Source organism: Haliaeetus leucocephalus, unplaced genomic scaffold (assembly GCF_000737465.1).
Source record: "Haliaeetus leucocephalus isolate CR32 unplaced genomic scaffold, Haliaeetus_leucocephalus-4.0 Scaffold741, whole genome shotgun sequence".
NCBI lineage: Eukaryota > Metazoa > Chordata > Aves > Accipitriformes > Accipitridae > Haliaeetus > Haliaeetus leucocephalus.
In genome coordinates, this window is record NW_010973177.1 from 3,939,849 (window position 1) to 3,959,939 (window position 20,091).

General features: G+C 40.9%; 1 protein-coding gene across 1 annotated transcript in view; it reads left to right on the forward strand.

The window, feature by feature from the left end:
- ATRN (attractin) overlaps nucleotides 1–20,091 on the forward strand; it is a 120,091-nt gene that overhangs the window by 35,340 nt on the left and 64,660 nt on the right. Inside the window, exons 15-24 of the mRNA XM_010580827.1 lie at nucleotides 52–233; nucleotides 2,481–2,697; nucleotides 3,974–4,159; nucleotides 5,986–6,219; nucleotides 6,935–7,072; nucleotides 12,702–12,795; nucleotides 13,697–13,749; nucleotides 15,333–15,427; nucleotides 15,961–16,039; nucleotides 16,446–16,603. Of these exons, the coding sequence (XP_010579129.1) occupies nucleotides 52–233; nucleotides 2,481–2,697; nucleotides 3,974–4,159; nucleotides 5,986–6,219; nucleotides 6,935–7,072; nucleotides 12,702–12,795; nucleotides 13,697–13,749; nucleotides 15,333–15,427; nucleotides 15,961–16,039; nucleotides 16,446–16,603 (1,436 nt within the window). The remainder of the gene's footprint in view (nucleotides 1–51; nucleotides 234–2,480; nucleotides 2,698–3,973; nucleotides 4,160–5,985; nucleotides 6,220–6,934; nucleotides 7,073–12,701; nucleotides 12,796–13,696; nucleotides 13,750–15,332; nucleotides 15,428–15,960; nucleotides 16,040–16,445; nucleotides 16,604–20,091) is intronic.

Here is a 20,091-nt window from a genome sequence, read left to right on the forward strand (position 1 = left end):
AGGTCGCTTGCATCTCTGGGTTTACTTTCTTTCCCCCCCCTTTCTTTCCAGAAAATATCTGCGGAACAAACTGGCATTTGGTTGGCAACTCCTGCTTGAAAATTACAAACGCCAAGGAGAACTACGATCATGCCAAACTGTCCTGCAGATCCAACGGTGCTTTGCTGGCTTCTCTCACGACCCAGAAAAAGGTAGAATTTGTTCTAAAGGAGCTGCAGAAGATGCAGTCTTCGGTGAGTGCTTCTCTTTTATGTCCCCTGAGTGATTAAGCTCTGACTGTGGAGGAGTCCTTGCTGTGGTATTGTATGCTCTGTACAGAATAGACATGCCTCTTAACTGAAAAGGACTGATTTTTCTTTTGAAATTCAACATACCCTATGGGTGCTTTTGAACTGAAATTGTAGAGAATGTAAATGGGGAAGATAAATATAAACATACATGGTGCCTCAAAGGTATCGCTTTCTATAATGAAATCACACGCGCATTTCTCTTGTGGGATACATGACTGCAGCAGGAGTCCTCTCGTGACTTGTACACAATATTTTATAAATAAAGGTCCCTTTGGGGCACTGGAGGTGTTTAATATAAAGCATTTAAAGTTATTTATTCTGCTCAGAAAAGCGTCTGTTTAAAATGTCAGCTTCTTACTCAGCAGAGCTGCTTGGATTATTTGGAGTTATTTATGTCTGATTTAGTGGCAGGTGCTTTTCTGTCGGAGCCAGTGAGAAGTGAATTGGAATCTGTCCCTCTTCATGCATCAATAAAATAAATACATATTTTTTTCCACTCCCTGGCAGAAGCGCGGAGGTATTCAGGGCAGGTTGTGTAGGTGGTGCTAAAGCCCTAACAAAGAACAATGCTGTGCAGCTTTGCTGAAATCCTGGTTTAGGCTGCAGAGCTGCTGTGGCTTGACGGCACATCAGAGTAACTCCTCCTGGGTCCCAGAGGCCACTGTGGGCAGGGCTGGCAATCGGGACGAGTTTTATATCGGAAAAATGAGACTGGAGGCAGTAGGGTAGCTGCTTTTCAGAGGAGAGCGTACTTCAGTACTAAAGTGAAATATTCCCGTGTTGAAATGAGAATATTTCCTGCTTTGATTCCCTTTGTAATTTTAAAATGGCATTTCAACAATTATAGGGTTTTAGAGGGGATTCAGTTTGGCCAAGAAAAAGGTAAGATGCAATTCAAGCAAGATTGTTTGTTAAGTCTTTTGTGAAGAGGGGAAGCCAAGCCTGGGATATTGCAGAAGTACGTGGTTCTGACACTTGCGTGTGTTTGTCGATATCCCAGTGGTTAAGTGTAGGGTAAATTCCTGAAGACACATGGCAACCCTTCCCTAGGAGTGTTTGAACCCTTACACTGGGCAGAAAAAAATTATTAATTTATGGGTTTGGTTTTTTTCATCTACAGTATCATTTAAAAAATGAACCTTAGAAATCTAAAGAGTCTATTACCCTTTTAGTGCATATTAGTATTGAGTGCTTCTAATGTGGGAAAATACCTTTGCTAAAAAGCCAACCTGTATCTGGTAATTGAACCTCTACCATTCGATGGCACGCTGCTGCTGTGCTGGGGGAGGCTGTATTTTGCAGTTACTCCTTTTTCAAGTAAGCTGCTTATAGATGCTTTGTAATAATAAGAAAACGTGTTGGTGTTGGCACATAGTGCTGTGTAACCCCGTTGCTGTTAGAAGTTGCAGCTCTAAGGTTTAAGAGTGCATAAAATCAGTTTGAAGTAGGAGATGGTTATACATAGCAGTAAGGGAAGACGTATGGTCTAAAGCCTTCCTAGGACAGCTGTGCCACCGAAGCGCTTTGATGGAGAAAAGATTTTAACAGTAAAATAACATATTGTACCAATACGGTTAAAATGCTTCTCCCCAAAATAAAAGTGTGCCAAAAATTAAATTGCCAGTAGAAATAATGGTATCATGGGTTCTTCATATTGAGAATTTTATTGCCAGCAATACTAATTTAGATTTGACCTGCTCTGTCTCTCTACCCGTCCATATAAACACAGTCGTAAACAGCAGAGGTCTCCTAGTCAGACTGTAGAGTAGGTAGATTGTATCATTTAAATTGTGTAGGGGACTGCTAGTTTTTTTCCTCACGTCAAAGTGAAGCTCCAGAAATTTTTCTCCTGTGTCTCGCCATTTATAGGAGTCACAAACATGTAAAGAGCAACTTGCAGTTAATTTCATAGTGAGCCAGTGTGAACGTTTGACTTGTTCTCCTCCTGGCTTAGATAACTAGAAATGTAGTTTGAAAAAAAAAATAATAAGTGGCATTTCTTGAAGGATTTCTCTATCTCTGTGGCATTTAATTCTGATAGCACTGAGAAACAAATATTTCCCTTATTACATTTTTGCAACACCTAACCTGGGAAAGTTGTTATGAGCATTATATGGTGATGTGTATTTTCTTTTAATACCTAAAGTAATAAAACTGGGTATTATATCTACCGTTTTCTTTTATTTCTAGCCCAAAACTTTGACTCCATGGGTTGGACTGAGGAAAATCAACGTGTCGTATTGGTGCTGGGAAGACATGTCTCCCTTCACCAACACCCTGCTCCAGTGGCTCCCCGATGAACCAAGCGATGCTGGATTTTGTGGCTATTTAGCCGAGCCTTTCCAGCAGGGACTGAAGGCAGCAACGTGTATCAACGAAGTCAACGGCAGTGTCTGCGAAAGGCCAGGTAACAATATCGAAGTCGTGCGTCTCATGGGGAGCAGGTTGACTAATACGTATTTATATTTCCTAGAGAGTAAAGAGGATCCCATTCCTTACATTTAAAACTAGCTGCATCATGACTTTACCAAAGAAAAGTAGTTCTGAAAAAGTGCCTTGTGTAGGTATTTCGTACAGGAATTGGAGATTTTAAAAACAGGTCTACATTTATGCTGTTAACTGTAAAATGCTTGAATTGCATTACAGTTTAATTATTTTGCTCTAAATTGCACACCTGAATGTGACATTTAGGTTAATTATGGTAGGGAGCAATCTCCCCTTGGAAAAAAAAAATAAAAAAATAAAAGCTACTTTGCAATTGAACTCCTCTTTCTCCCCTCCTCTGCTTTGTAGCCAGAGGAGAATTTTATCAAAGTTTGAAATTAATTGGGCAAGACACTTTGGAGATATGAGAACTTTGAAAAAGAACCTATTTGCTTTTGGGAAAAGTCTTCTAGCTTTGTTGGAACGGTGTATCTTTTAAAATGGCTTGGTCTGTTAACTCTCCATTATAGCTGATTATTTCTGAATACCAACTAGCGCCTCTTCAAGTTTTAAGAAAGTTGTCTGATTACATAAAATTTCTAAATAAGCTGCACTATATCGTTCTTTGCAGAAGTGCAGGATGCAAGTCATGCATGTGGAACCCGAACTCAAAATTTTGTATATTTTAACTTGCAGCACTTTGAATCGGTTTAAGCTTTAACTTGTTTTTTATGGTCTGAGAACAGCCACTTGAAACAGATGATAAAGCATTGGCTCACACCAGAAACTCCGGAGTTAGTTCTGCTTTCAGTACTTATTTTATGTGTGGAACTGATCAAATAACTTAAAACACGTCCCAGCGTGCTCACATAAAACGTGGGGTTTCTTCCCAGGGCTTCGTTTGGGAGAATAGCTAAGGAACACATCAACAGACCTGCAGAGAGAGAAAGATCTCACTCAACACTGTTTAAAGCGTTTTTAAGGTGAATACCTTAAAAAGCCTTAGCGCTCATGAAGGCTACCTAACAAGAGAAATGATTTTGCGGTACTTGCTGCATTTCTCCTATTCACCGTGAGAGCAGATACCTCCAGCTCCATCCAGCAGCACCGCACCACAAACGAAGCGTTCCACGTCCGCGATACCCAGCTATTTCTCAGCCTGAATATTAGACGGGGCTTTTTATCCTCTGCCTTCCGACCTGGGGCTCGTTGCCTGTTTCTTTCTGGAGGAAAGCTGACCCTGTCCCCCTCTCCCGCAGCGAACCACAGCGCCAAGCAGTGCCGCACGCCCTGCGCCCTGCGGACGGTCTGCGGGGAGTGCACCAGCGGCAGCTCCGAGTGCATGTGGTGCAGCAACATGAAGCAGTGCGTGGACTCCAACGCCTACGTGGCCTCCTTCCCCTACGGGCAGTGCATGGAGTGGTACACCATGAGCAGTTGTCCGCGTGAGTAGTTTGCTTCTGCGTCTCGGGCGGGCTGGAGTCGAGCGTCTGGGGACGCTGGCTAGCGCGGGTCGTCGAACGCCGCGCGTCGGTCGTACCGAAAAATCCCCCGGCCAAAGGTAACGGGTAGCCGAGGCCAGGAGCTTTTAGGGTGCGAGGTTCAGTCCTGCGTCGTGTAAAGCGTTCAGCAGAATTGGGTCCCGGTTACGGGAACCATCAATTAAACTCCATGGCAGATAGCGAAGGCTTTCAAGTGAGATGATGAAATCGCCGCTTCTGTTTCCGATGGAGAAGTACTTGTTTCATCATTTGAATTCCTATCCTTCAAATTAATTTTTACATAATTTCATGTCATTAACTTCTTTTTGTGTCTCTCCTATATCTCTTTTATTCATATGTGGGGCCATGTAATTTAATGTTAGATTATCTGTATCAAATCCCAATTAGGGTTTACGTGACTGTTTTATTCTGAAGTATTGTCTGCGTAAAGCCCACAGTAGGAGTTTCTAACTTACTTTAAATAAATGATTTATTTTTCCCCCCTCTTTTAGGTAGATGTGAGCAAACTGCAAAAGATTTATGGTGCTAGGGAATATTGCTTTCTGTTTTCAAAACTGTGGAGAGATAGTCCAGAAATTTAAAAAGGGGTCAAACAGTTTTAGGAATTATTTTTATTTCTGTTGAATTCTTTAGGAGCTGAGCGTGAGCAGGGGAGTCAGGAAAGCCGGGGCTCTCGGGGTAGCAGAGGGAGAGGAGTGCCTGTGTTCCCCAGGAGGGAAATTGGGCAGTTTGTTGCTGCAATTGCTCCAGGAACTTTTGGAAGTTGACCAGAATAAGCTGGGTAGCTTATGGCTAAAAATATGCTGGGTAGCTCATTGTTGCAAAATAAGAGATCGAGAAAATTAGTTTCAGGTAACTGTCAAACGTGAGAGTGTGAACTTTCCCCTATTGCCAGAGGTCAAAATTTGGAGGAGGCATCAGGCAGGAGATGAGTAGGTTGAAATAATGGAAAACCATGTTTTTCTACTACTTTTTTGGGTTTTTTAAAAGGCAAATGTTATCAATTTAAACATCAAGATAGAAAGTCTGCTCGTCTTGGAACTCGAAGAATCTACAAAATATTTTTTAAGATGGTATGGGGAAAGTAATAGAAAACTTTACTATATGAAACGAGTTTGTCGCCCCTGAAATACAATCCCACTTGAGAAGGGAACAGTTAAAGGGTGGCCATGGTTTTTCCCTGATTTATTTGATTGATGGGCCCAGGGGATCTGCGTGTGGCACTCTGAGCATCCTAAGAAGACAAATTCTATTCCGTACTTGTAGTCTGTGCTTTTTGGCTCAGATAAATATTTGAAATAGTAGTGTGTGATATTAACATGTGTGGTAAGAAGAGACTCAAAGCAATTAAACAAACTGGGTTTTAGCCTTTGCTTCCAGATGGCTCATTTTATCATCTGATCCATTGTAAATCAATTGGAGATCTTTTGTAGTTGGGATCATTAAGCTCTGGTTTTAGTGGGTGGCGTGTAATGGTTAGAAAAACCTTACGTGTGTATTGCGTTGTTTCATCGCTCACTGATTAATGTTAATAGTTATCTTAGCTTCTAGAATAAATATGCTGATAGGAATGAATATATGTATGCGTGTTACTGTGAATATCAGAAGAAATATTTACAGATTTGGTGAGATAAATACTTAAGGTCACAGAAGACATCCAAGAGTTTCTGTGTTCATTGTCATCTGTGTTTTGGGACAGTGATTTATTCCACAATTTGATGTTTGGTTTTGGGTTTGTTTGTTTTTTGTTTTTTTGTTTTTTTTTATAGCTGAAAACTGTTCAGGCTACTGCACGTGTGCTCACTGTTTGGAGCAGCCCGGCTGCGGGTGGTGCACTGATCCGAGCAACACCGGCAAGGGCAAGTGCATCGAAGGCTCTTACAGAGGTCCGGTCAAGATGCCGACCCCATCCGCAACAGGGAAACACAGCTTGGAGCCCGTCCTTAACGTCAGCATGTGTCCTGTGGAGAACAACTATAACTGGTCTTTTATTCAGTGTCCAGGTAAACGAGCAACGTTTAATTGTTGAAACGTTTCAGCCGTCGCAACCATTAAGTGCAAGGGGAGAGACTTTTTAAGGCTGTAGTGATGTCTGTGTTCCCTCCTGTTAATGGAGGGAGGAAAAGAACTTGGAAGACAAACAAGAAATAACACATTTGGAGATGGAAGGAGTCGTGCAGCTATCTGCAGGTGAGCTGCAGAGGTTGGCTTATCTATGCATTACTCCAGTGAAATTTTTCCTTTCCCTCTACAAGCCTTTACCAAGTTTTTTAACTTTTGTTTGTTTATTCGCTTTAGGGTTGTTTGAAAGAAAGGCAGTTCTTTCTTTGAAGGTTGATTTAACTGTTAGTAATGCTCAGAGTGATTCTGAAATAATATTTTTGACGCCAAACTTATAGAATAAAATTACCTGGACTGCTGCTACACCCTTTCTTCTCCATTCCTCCTTGTAAATCCATCCCACCGGCTGCTTCCAGTCCTGTCTGTCCAATACGCACATAGTGTTTTGGAGTTCAGTTTTCCATGTGTTGCTTTAGGTTTTAGGTTTTCAGTACACACTTCTCTTTTGAGTTCATGTATCGCTAGCAAGACTGCAAGAGCCTCTTTGGAAGGTGCATGAAATGGTCTCATTCAGCCTCTGTGGAACACAGACTTCTGAGGCTCTATGTGAAGCGCTATATTTGAACACAAATACTCGCCTTTTTCTGTTTTCTTCAGCCTGCCAGTGTAATGGGCACAGTAAGTGTGTAAATGAAAGCATCTGTGAGAAGTGTGAAAATCTGACAACTGGCAAACACTGTGAAACTTGTATCTCAGGCTACTACGGCGATCCTACTAACGGAGGAACATGTCAGCGTAAGTGATGCCTTAAGTCTTCTTGTGCTCAAGCCTTTGATGTTTTTCGCTCTTTACTCATTCCTTTGGTATCTTAACTGAAATTATATCCTGCTAATACGCTTTTTCTTTCCTGCAAGCAAGGCACAATCCTTGTTTCTTCAAATCAAAGATATGGAAGCTGCTTGATGAAGTTCTTTGACTTTCATTGCACAAGATAAAGATGGGGTTTTTTTCCCTCTTTTGTAAACTTTAAATGACCATAGTGAAAAATGTGTGCATTTTAGTGTTTGGCGATCCTGTTTTGAAAAGAAACCGTGTTAATCCCAATGTCTTGCACAAATTTCTGCTTATCTAAATTCCACCTTCTATTATGTTCAGTTAATGTGTTGTGCGTTTATTGTTGTAATTGTCTGCTTCATAAAAGGTTTGCTGTATTTCACTGAGGAGTTGGCTGGATTTCAGTTGAGGATTAGGTGATCCCTGTTAAAATTGCATTTTAAGTTTGTAAAGTGCTTTGGGACTCTTTGGCACAAAGAACTTTTTTCAGTTGTACAAGATCCAGTTAAACTGGGGAAAAAAATCTTTCTTGAAGGACCAATATGGGTAATAATGAAAAATGAACATGTAAGATTTGAGGTTTTGCACTAGAACCTTGCAACATTTTTCTGAATTACTGTGAATTTTGTAGGGTTGTAGCATGGGGAGGCCACTTGTAAACTAGGATCCAGCTGTGGTAAGTGATATGCAGATGTCAGGGAAGGCGCTTCTTGCTCTGAGGAGCTTTTCATGGAGTTTAGTTAGGTGGAGTGATATAATTAGATACAGCGATGGAAAAGCTAGAACAGAAATAACATTGTATAGTGTCAGAGTAATCTCAGTACTTCCATTGAATGAGTGTGGGTGGTTTGGAGGCATCCCAGAAGAAATAAGTGAAGGTAATTAATGAGGGGACATGGAAGACTTTGAGTTGCTCCTTCCAAGTGTGGAGACAATCCAGTAGAAAATACTTGGAAATTCATTTAGTATGCTTACTGGAAGTAGCGTCGACCTTTTGGGTGAAGATGAGAGTCAGTAGCTGGAGCATGAACGTCCCGTTTCCTAAAGAAAGAGCAAGTTGGTGATGTTTGAGGCTATGAGGAAGAATCTCCCAGCGGACAGATTTGAGGAGGAGGTGACAAGATCACAGACAGGGTCAAGGCTGCCTTGCTTAGAGAAAAGGGTGTTGCGGTAGCCAGGATATGAAATTATGATAGACAGCACAACGGCACGGGTACAAAGGAGAAGGAGCATCTCTGACATTTCAGAATATTATCTGCGAGATTAAATACCGCTGATATTTGTAAACTCATTTCATGTGAAGATAATTTGAAGTGCAGGAATGAATAAATTGAGACTGAGTTGGTGTCCTGGTTTTGGCTGGGATAGAGTTAATTTTCCTCCTAGTAGCTGGTATAGTGCTGTGCTTTGGATTTAGTATGAGATGAAGGTTGATAACATGCTGATGTTTTCAGTTGTTGCTGAGTTGTGTTTATACTAAGTCAAGGATTTTTCAGCTTCTGATGCCCAGCCAGCGAGAAGGCTGGAGGGGCACAAGGAGTTGGGAGGGGACACAGCCGGGGCAGCTGACCCCAACTGGCCAAAGGGGTGTTCCAGACCATGGGATGTCATGCCCAGTATATAAACTGGGGGGAGTTGGCCTGGGCGGATCGCTGCTCGGGAACTAACTGGGCATCAGTTGGCGAGTGGTGAGCAATTGCATTGTGCATCACTTGTTTTGTATATTCCAATTATTTCATTATTATTGTAATTTTATTATTATTTTCATTATTATTATTTTTTTCCTTTCTGTCCTATTCAACTGCTCTTGGCTCAATCCACGAGTTTTACTTTTTTCCGATTCTCTCCCCCATCCCACTGGGTGGGGGGGAGTAAGTGAGCGGCTCCGTGGTTCTTAGTTGCTGGCTGGGGTTAAACCACAACAGTTGGCTTGAGAAAATATCTAATTTTACTCTGAGCATTCAGGTTTAATCATTGGATCACAAACATGCCTTTTGATATTTGTTGCTTTTCTATGTGTGTGGAAATTGAGAGTAAGTTACTTTGGACTCTTTTCGCATGAGGATTGTCCAAAAATAGTTTGTTGTTGAGATAATGAATGATAGACTGAAGTCATCCACGTGCCTGAAAAAGAAATTAGAAAATGTGTTGGGAGACTGTGGAACAGCATTCATTCGTTATCTGATGAAACTAGTAGCTCATGTCAAAAGTGCTTTGCTCTCAAGTGCTTTGGGCCCAGGTTTTTAATTTGCTGTGATTTAACGCTCTTTACTGTGAAGGCGAAAGAATGAGGGAAGCAGGAAGGTGGGCAGAAAGTCCGAGGTGGATCGGAAGAGGGAAAGGGAGAGGAAATCATCCGATGCGGTACAACCAGAGCAACTGCTGGTCATTAGCAATTTCTTTGCTCGGTGAAAAGGTTTCCAGAGGGGAATTCTTCAGATCGGGAATGGCTGATGGGCAACAGAGCCAACTCCTGCTTTTTCCCTCCTCTGAGCCATGGTTCCTCCTTCCTTTCCCATGAATGATGTGCTGATGCCACTCTTTTTGTGCATTTCTGTGCAACGCTGTGTGCCGCTCTGTTTTTAGAGCCTGTGGTGACATCCGTGCTGGAGATGGTTGTTGGTACACTCTATCCTGATGTACAAGCATCCGTGCGTTTGCACACTTAGTGTGAGTCCTTGTACTTTGAGGTGCAGCTCTGCAGCGTTAGCCCAATGTTCCCGGCAGCATGGGGACCATAAATATCCTCAAAACGGTAAATATTCAGCGCTGGAAAAAGTGTTGGTGCTTGGTATTTCCCATTCTGCTGAGCCATCAGGAATTTGAGCGACACTGTTGGGATAGCAATAGCCTTTCAAACAGGTACGGCTCTGCAGAGCTGGAACTGGTAGCGATGGGATTCAAAAGCCAGGGTGGAATAAGAAGAGTGGACGGATTAAGGTGCTTTTTCCTGCTGTTCTGTGCCACCAGGGCAGGTGAACACTGCTTTATCGCTTGTGTTGAAAAAATTTTGACGAACTGCAGTTATTTCTCTGAAAGAGTTGTTTGCATATCATCATAGGTATTGGTGTTTGCGGAGCTGGGCAGATAATAACTAAATGGTAGGTAAATCACTCCTCAGCGGTTGCTTTTAGGAAGTGTCCAACGTAGAGAAGTGTTAATCGCGAAGGGCAGGAAATGCAGCACATCAAATGTAAAAATAGCTGCAAGGTGCTTCCTCTGCATTCAGGATTTTTTGAATTTTCTGATTAAAGTTTCACATGAAAATATGCTAGCGGTAGATAAGGAAGTTATTTGCAAGAAAACGGAAGGCCCTATTATACCTGAAATCAGATTGCTGCTGCGGCAGCGCTTCGGAACGCGTCCGCGGAGCGTTTGCTGGTGGCCCGCGATGAGCTGGTGGTGCCGTGGTCCTGCCCGCGCCACGGGGGCTTTGGAGGACGCCTAAAGCACTTGGCGTGGAAAAATGGTGTCGGGCAAGCGAGTTGAGGCAGTTGCCGTTGGTATGTTGGACCGTCACAAGTGCTGGAAGAGGAGCAGCGATCCCCGTGACCGTTTCTGAAGGAGTCTGTGACCCGTGGTTTGGGAAGGAGGTGGAAGGACGCTCGCCGTAAGGTGGTTCATCGTCAGACCGTTACCCTGCTTCACGGTCAAAAAGCCATTTCCATTAATTTTGGCTTTCTGCTCTAGCATCAGACTGGGGAGGGAAATTTTCATTTTTAGCCTCCAGCGAGGGCGTCTAGTACCTTTTGTCAACAGTTCATTTCCCAACTTTAGGGTTGTTTGAAAAGCCATGAGAAAATTTCTCTTTGTGCGTATGCCAGTCCTTTAGTGAATGATCTCCAGTTACGAGGCTCATAGGAAAATGGATAAATAAATAAATAGACTGTTGTTTTAAATAGAGATATTTGAGTGTTCAGTCTTCTTGATAAGCTTGTGGCTAAAGAGCAAGGTGAGGAAGTGTTAATGTTAGCGCTCAGGATACTGTGATCTGTGTCTAAACAACATAAAAATTAGGGGAAATTTCAAATTTCACGTATGTTAATGTTGAATATTGATCAAATTTCACTTTGCTTACCATTTGGAAAGCATAAGGAAGGAAGTACAAGACATTCTCAATAGTATTAAGAATTTTTTTTTTAAGTGCCACTAATGAGAGGTGTGTTTGCTTCACAGATTACAATTATTTTGTCAAATCTTCATTCAGTCTACTTCCAACAATAGGCCTTTGTGCTTCTTCATATTTTGTTCCGTGTTGCTGCTAGGAAACCACTCATCCACATCTGAGAAGCACAATTAAGTGTCCCAGATACAATATAGCTTCCATTACACGCCAATATAAAGAAGACATCAAAAGGATTCATAAAATAAGGTCCAAGGCTTGCAAGGATGTTCTGGATGGGGACTTCTTGTCTAAGAATCTGCTGGTACATTGAGTGGCACATGTCTTCTTAATGAGATGGCATATGTTCTCCTAACGAGGAGGCACCAGCCTTTAAAGCATACGATTTCCAGCAAGCTCAGGGACCGCAAATGAGGGATCTTCTCTTTGTGTACTTTTTCCCTTCTTACATTGTACACTCTCCCATGCACAGCTCCAGATGAACGCACCTTCCCATTCATTGGTAGAACAACTTCTAAAAGGCACCTACCTTCTGGGGAAACTTATTATATCCATTCTTCTAGTTATAGTGAACGTTATATCAAAGACAACTGCCTGTGTTGGTTTTGTTTTTGTTTGTTATTTTGGTTTCAGGGTTTTTTTTACATGTTCCTTCTCTACTTCGTTATGCATAAAGGTTTAAAAGTATGTCAACGTTGGCATTTTAATTTGAATTGGGAGCATTCTTTTGAAGCAAACCTCCTGTACGTCCTCACTGTCATACCTCGGTTTGCATCTCGAGCAGGCACACAGTATATGAGCTGGTCTATTTTGGGCATGCCACAAATCTGATGTAGTCTAGGGCCGTGCTGATTTGGTTCACCACGACTCAGTGGCGTTCAGCTCATGAGACCAGGCTAAAGCTATTTTAAAATATATTGGGGCATGTGCCCCAAACCACTTACCATCATGTTCTTAGCACCAGCCGTTTTACACTGTGGATGCACTGACATTGTTGATAATGGCATTATTTTCTCAAAGGCTGTTTATTTCTAGAAAAAGCCCTAAAAGCACCACGAGCTTTGCTTTCCTTGCAAAAAGTCTTCTCTCAGGAGTTTTGAGTTTGACTGAAATGTGTTAGCAAGCCCCAAACTATCCCAAATACTGGGTTTTTCTTACCAGTTGCGATATTCTAATGCTATCTAACAACAAGAGAGGAAGTTAAATTTTTGAGGCTAAAAAGCACAGTCTGATCATGATTTCATACAGAACACCAGTCCCGGAGCCTGCACTCACTCCATTTTGATGCACGGTTCTATTTTTGGCTGCCTTCTGTATCACAAAGAAACCAAAGAGCACCAAATGGGTTTTCATATGCACTTTAATTGTTGATGTATTGCAGTTTGGCAACTAAAGGACTTAATTGCTGTCAAATCTGTTTCTCTTGCTTCATTCAACATTGCATCTTTTTCCCCCTCTGCTCAACAGCTTGCAAGTGCAATGGCCACGCGTCTGTCTGCAACACAAATACAGGGAAATGTTTCTGCACCACCAAGGGAATAAAAGGAGACGAGTGTCAACTGTGAGTTTGTTTCACTTTGTTACTTGAAATCAAAAGGCCATGCACATACTGGCATGGGACCCCTACATTTTTTAATGATTGTATTTATGACGTCTCTGCTCATCTCTTCCTGCTGACGGTTGACTAAGTTCATTGACGGTGCAGCCAGCCGTGCTTCCCCTGGGGGATAACGTGAACAAAATGATTTCCTGAAGATTTCCATTTTTAAGAATATTTTAACTGGGAATGTCATGCAGAAGGGATGGGATATGAAAAAATAGTGCCCCCACCCCCAAACTATACATACCGCTTTGTTTTATCCCTCAATAGTTGCTTTTTTTTAATTGGTAGATTTTTACTGTCTGTGCACTCTGCTGTTCTGGGGGAGTGTAAATATATCTGAAATAAGACTTTGACATTCAAGCATTTTAATGGAGCATTTTCAGAGCAACAAATTTGCTGGAGGTTTCTCTGTAACATAACAGAAATGCTTTTAGTGTAATGTTAGTGGAAATAATTTCATTCCAAATAATTTCATTGCCAGGTCCATTTTTAAAGTGTTGCTCACATGGGTAAACATTTATAGGACTGCATCCTGGAATAGCCGTAAAAGTAAATGGAAACTTTAGGTTTTGACTGTAGTAATCCAGTTCCTTGCATTGTGAAGAGCTAATAAATACATTTCAAGTGGATGCAAAGGTTAATATCCAGAATTTTATATTTCATTTTTACTCTGTACTAGTTTGACTTGCAGGGATCGTGGACTTTCTTCAGCAGCCCAGTATAGCTCAGACATCCATCTGTTTTTTTTTAATTGCGTATCGTTATCAGCACAGGTGGTGTTTTCTGATTTTTAGTGGCTGGGAATAAACGGAGCTGAAAAAAACAAATCCATTTATTAAAAAATACGTGTTCTTTTTAGGTGTGAAGTCGAAAACAGATATCAGGGAAATCCACTTAAAGGAACGTGTTACTGTGAGTACTCTTGGGATTTTGTTTGGAGATAAAAAATGTGTTTGAAGTTTAAAATACCTTATTTAAAACTAGTTGTGGTTGACTCAACACCTGTTTAAAATACAGGGGATTAGGGGAAGGACTAAAAAATAGTTTTAAAAAACTTCAGTTTTCACAAAAGTATTGTTTAAAGAGAATGAAAATACTCTTCTTGATAAGGTCTGCGTGATGATTGGACCTTTCAGAACAAACTTCTGAAGGTTTTTTCACAAGACTGAAATATAATCTGGTCTTCTGGAGAACACTCTAAAATATATACCTAATAAGTCAAAACTAAAGCATCTTTTCAGAATTTTTGTAAGTGCAAAATACTATTTTTCTTAAAATTCTTTTCCATGTTAGAATGGCTCAGGTTTCAAAATTGCCACATTTCCTCTGAAATGAACAGTTGGATTCCCGTGCAATTCAAGAAGATACTTTGCCAAGATTCAGATTACTTAATGGGAACTCTCCAGCTTCTATTTGCAAATATTAGCAATCAGCACACTGGCAGGCATGGATAGATGTAATCTTAAATTACATAAAGATGCGAGTCTCAAATAGTATTTTTGTGCAACACAGAAATTATCAACATGCTGTATTTAGCAAATTTGATTTCTGCTTGCTTAGCCAAACAAGGGCACTGATGGCTTCTCATGACAGTCTCTTTGCAAGGATGACCTAATTCATTGCTGCCAATGACAGGGGTGGTTAAGTGGCCAAAAAGGAGAAAAAGACAGAACTTTACAACTCCTACAGAAACAACCTCGTGCTATACAGATTCAGTCTCACTTGGTTTTCTTCCCTGAAAATTTCTGTCTTGCTGCTTCATAGGAGTTGTGGGTAGATGTCAGAAGGTTCTCTAGCTCGTGTCTATCCAACAGGGCATCTCCAGGAGGCAGTAAGAGGAAACCAACACCTGGTGTATAGCTTCATATTTATTCTTGACTGGAATATCTCTGTGTGGGCTCAGGAATACGTACAGGTCGTAACGCTGCGTTTCAATAAAAGGATACTGGGACTGGTGGATGTATGCCCCATACTGGCTGGGCACTCTCGATTAACAGAGGGGTGATAGCCCAGCCCTAGGTAGACATGAGGGTAGGAGGGCATACAGGCAGGCCAAAAACTGGTCCTGGCGTGCCTGGACACGATGTGACCCAGAGTAGGATGGCAACTGGGTCCATGAACAAGTAGCTGCTCCATAGAAATCCTCCCTGTACAGTCCACTGATGTACAGGAACTTTGCATGTGCGGAACTGAGTCTCCTCCCAAGTGGGGATTATACAGTCTATTTTGTTTTGCTAGTATTCCCTTAGCACATGGAGGTATTGCAGTATGGAAAAAGTAAATGCCTTGGCATGTTTTTTACAATGTATAGGTATGAACAGTCATTTAGAATAAGGCTGGAGGCTGTTGCTTGGAAAAAGTAAGCAGAATCTCTTTCCCCTTTAGACTCAAAAAGCGTTTTTTTGTCCCTTTTGTGGGGGATCATCATGCCTTGCTTTGCAGAAGTTTGTTCTGTTCCAAGACATGGGATAACTTTCTCCGTGCATTCCTTACAGATACTCTTCTCATTGACTATCAGTTCACCTTCAGTCTTTCTCAAGAGGATGATCGCTATTACACAGCAATCAACTTTGTAGCAACACCCGAAGAGGTAAGTTTTCTATTTTCCCTTTAAACTTCATCCTTGGGATATATGTTTGTCATCTCCTGACCGTGGAGGTGATGAATTGTTACAGTTCTGCAAGTCTCCAGATGTAGTCTCTTAACATGATATGTACATCGAGCTCCACAGAGCAACCAGAACTTTTTGAGCTTGGCTTGGCCATGCAGTTTCAAATCTTAATGGTAAGATTTCATAAGGAACCACAGCTGAGTCTTCATGGTTGTTTGAACTACTTCTGAGCAGCTCTAGTTTTGCTTATTGTTCACCCAATACATTATGTCTCTATTTTTCCTGTTATATTCTATGCACATGACTCGTTTTATTCTTTATTATGCTTTCCTTGGGGAAGAGAATGCTGCTTTCAGAAAATGTAACTAGCTTTTTGTTTGATGTATTTGCTTCATGCAAATAACAAATTCCAAGATTATTTTATTTTTCAGTGAAGATTTGCTAGGAAAATTTTTACAGTACAGTAAAATTGTTATCGTAAAAATGGGTTTTTATTTTTTTTCCCCCCCAAGCAAAACAGAGACCTGGACATGTTTATCAATGCATCTAAAAACTTCAACCTCAACATTACTTGGTCCACAAGTTTTGCAGGTAAAATGAGCATGATCTGAGTTTCTTGGTAGCTTGTTTCCGTTAGCAGTTTTCAACAAATGCAAATTTAATTGGGGCAACTTTTTTTTTTTTTTAGCCTATGAACTTGCTCTGTAATGATTTTAAATGTGAGGCCTGGCGGGAAGAAGTAAAATATAAAAAAGAACTATGTTTTTCTATGGTAATAGTGTATTTTGGAAACATAGAAGGTGCAAATTTGATTCTTAGTAATGCAATATTTTGGCATATAGTGATTTCGATAATGCAATGCTGCTTAAAATAGTAGTGTTCAGATGAATAGTTAATTTTGTAACATTAAAATTCAGAAGGCTTTGTCCTTTTTGTTTGCCGCTTAAAATGTGCATTGAAACATCTTTTCTTGCTACTTTGAAACGTTTGAAAACAGCTGGCACGCAGGCTGGGGAGGAAATTCCAGTTGTTTCAAGAACCAATATAAAAGAATACAAGGACAGCTTCTCCAATGAGAAATTTGATTTCCGCAACAATCCAAACATCACTTTCTTCGTTTATGTCAGCAATTTCACCTGGCCGATAAAAATACAGGTAGGAGCTGTTCACATGTGTATAATTATTTAAAAGTACGGTGTTGGTTTCGCTCAAGCAATGTGGCAGCTCGGAGCTTTGTGTTGTCCAAGCTGAACCGGCTCTCAATATAATCCTGCAGCAGACAAAGGCTTTGAGGTTCCTGATTAAGAGCAAAAAGGTGCGTCGTCTTCTGATGTTGCCTCAGCCCAGTGGATCTAAAAATGTGCTGTGCAATAAAGTGGGTTGTTCGCTTATTAACAGGGCTATGTTCTAATGAGGTCTCTGACTTTAAATGCGTAGATACTGATGGTGAAGAAAACAAACACTCATATAGCCAAAAACCAAGCCCGGAATGAGAAAACAGAAATGGTCTTCGTGTTTCTTTTTAATGTCTAGTTCTCAAAAGGCACAGCTTGAGGGCCATCCCTCTTTCTCCTTGCGCTGCCCAAGACCGGTGGTACCTGCAGAATAAGATGAAGCTTATTCTTTCCCTTAATTGAGTGCAGTCAGTTAACACACACGTTGCCTCAGGTGTCTGACTGTGATGATAAGGCTAGTGCTGAAGAAGCAGTGGATGAAGCTTGGTGGGTCATGAAAACACTCATAGATCACAGACTGCAATCACAGACCCTCTGCAACTGCTGTGGCAGCTAATAATTCAGAGGAACCTTGGCCGCCTTCTGGCTGTGGGCTAAGTCAGCTATCAACCCACAGTGTACTCGGAGTGACACGGGCGCCCGTTGAAGGACAAAAGTACTTCTAGGTGTGGAATGGAGATCTCAAACAAGGCTCTGTATATTTGAATTCTGCCTTCTTTAAGAAGCTTGGTCAAATGTGGGAACCCCAATTCTTCCATCTTCACCTTTATTCAACCAATTATTATGTGAAAGCTGACAACTTCACATTAATTTACTTCATATTTGAGACATATCAGTCACACAAACTCACCGTAGGGGTCACTTCCAACAAAGATAACCCACATGATAATATCGAGCAAGGAAATGAGGTCCACCTGCAAAAAAGGTCCTTAAGGTATAGTGATATTTTTCAAGGTATTTCCTGAACTTTTAAAAAAATATTATGAATAATTGTGAGATGTCTGCATCACCTTTTGGTAAAGATGGTGGGGTTTAAGTACTTGGGAAACTTCGTCTTGTTGATTGCAGACTGGTAGATTTGATAGGCTGACTTTGGACTGCGTTTTGGTTCTTTTTAATATCGCTTACAATATTGGTAATCATTTTCCAGCTGGAGAGTTTTTACTTTACAAATTGGTGAAGTCTTAGTGCATTGTGGAGTCCTAATTATTAGATATGGAGGAGTTTGCAAGAGCTGCAAGGTGAAACCTTTATGTCCTTGGATGCTCAAGCAGCAGGTGCTAAGCTGCATTGTTTTCATTTAAGAAAAGTACTGCTTTCAGTAGAGAAAGAAACATCCTGTGTACAAAGGTGGGCACTGCTGTAATGGTTTATTTAAATATTCAGGCTTCTCTTTTATCAAATTGGTAATCACAGGAGTCAGGAAAAAAAAGAAGTATTTTATTTAACTTACAGGTTATGTTGGCTGATAGTTTACTTGCCATAATCAGTGCTGCACTGTACCTTACCTTGATTTATTTATTTGCTATTTCTTGATGCAGAATTGTGTGTTAGGACTTTGTAGATGTTCAAGAACAGTGCCGTCTCCTGTTTCTTAAGCTCTCCTGTGTTTACTGCGGTCTCCACTCTACCTGCACTTGTGGTGAATTTCTGCTAGCTTTTCCTATGCTGGTGTTGTCCTTGAGCTTAAATGTCCCCTCCATCTTCTCTGGCAGCTGGTTCTCCTGCTTTCCCTGGATGAATTTGGACAGGTCATATCCTCTCTCAGCCTTTAGTGTTTGTTTGTTGGCTTAAGCAAGACAAACCCTCATCATCTTGTCCTGTGGAACAGGTTATTCAGGTTCAGTTGTCTCATTTGTTTTTCCTCTGGGCTCCCTTGTCTTAATCTTACTTGTACAGTTTTGGTCAGCCATGGGTAAGGTCATGGAGATCAGGTCTCACCATTGCTGTGTCCAGCAGTATCTCTAGGTTCTTTATGGATGTTTCTAGGTCCTTTTATGGCAGTACTTTGCTTTGCTCATTCTCATGGCTGCAGCAATTAATAGTCCTTATTCATTTTAATATGGACTAATACACCCTGTTCTTTCACAGCATTGGTTTCCTACTGATGAGCTCCCAGTCTTGATAGCAAACATTCTTCTCGGTCCCTAATAGCACTGTAAAATGTTATCCTGCTGCTGTTACTGGATAATGTTGCTGGTCCTGAAGATCATGTAGTTTTTCTTCTCTGTGGTTCTCCTGAAGATCATCTAGTTGTTCTTCTGTGTGGTTCTTTTCCATATTTTTATTATTATTATTATTTTTTATTATTATTATTATGATCCCCTTCAACTTTGTCAGCAGATTGTGACATTAGCACACTTTTGTTTTGAGTCTGTGTCATTAATGAATATAAATATATCAGTCAAAGTCTGTCCAAATGCCATCCTCGAACTAACTTCTGTCCTCTTTAACCACTATGATGTTTGAAATAATCTTCACCATCTTTATCTCGCCCAGGAATTTCCAGTGTATTGATATCCATAATGAAATTTGGATTAGCTCAGCTGTACTGTCTAGGTCTTTACAACTAATTGTTTTTACAGACAGAAAATAGTGGGCTGGCAGAGCACAGATTACTTTTGTCAGCAATACTGCTTGTTGATTTCAGTTTTTCATTTACTACTTAAGTTCTTTAATTCAAAACTTGTCCTGAAACTTTGCATGCTATTGAGGTTTTGGAAGCATGAATGTCTAGAGTGTCCCTCCTCCTCTAAATCCATTTTAAATTTTCCATAGTGCCATGCTCAGCTGGTAGATTGCTTTAACAGCCTTGCTACCAGAGGCGTTATTTCATGTGCCATTTCTTTTGGAGTGCTGGAATGCACGCTGTCTGCTTTCAGTGACTTTGAACACATTGAAACATTGGAGTGTTTTCTCCACCTTGGTTGTGTATCTTTTTATAACCTTGTTCCCATTAGACACCTTGCCTTGCACCTATGTTCAGTGTCCTTGTCCTTAATGAAAACTCTAATTTAGTTTTAGGGATGTAGCTGATTGGTTTTAATCTCTTGGCTATCCTTACGCATACCCTCTTCCCTTTCCCTTTCTGGTCTCCGTTACTTGTATGGCTGAAACATCTCTTGCTATTTTGTTTAATGTTTGCTGAGGTCTAGCACAGCTTGACATTTGGCAGTTCTTATTTTATCTCTGTACTACTTGCTGGCTTCTAAGACATTGCTAACGAATCCTTTCCTCTCCATAATATGTAGACTCTTTAATTGTTCCTAATGTCCTTTTTGAGGTGAGTTCTGAGGATACGGCTTTCCAATAGTTTTGCATCTTTGACCTGAGAGAAATACTTAGATGGCTGCTTTCCCATTCCTTACTTCCTTAGTCCACTTGATTTTACTGTCTTACTCAATTTCT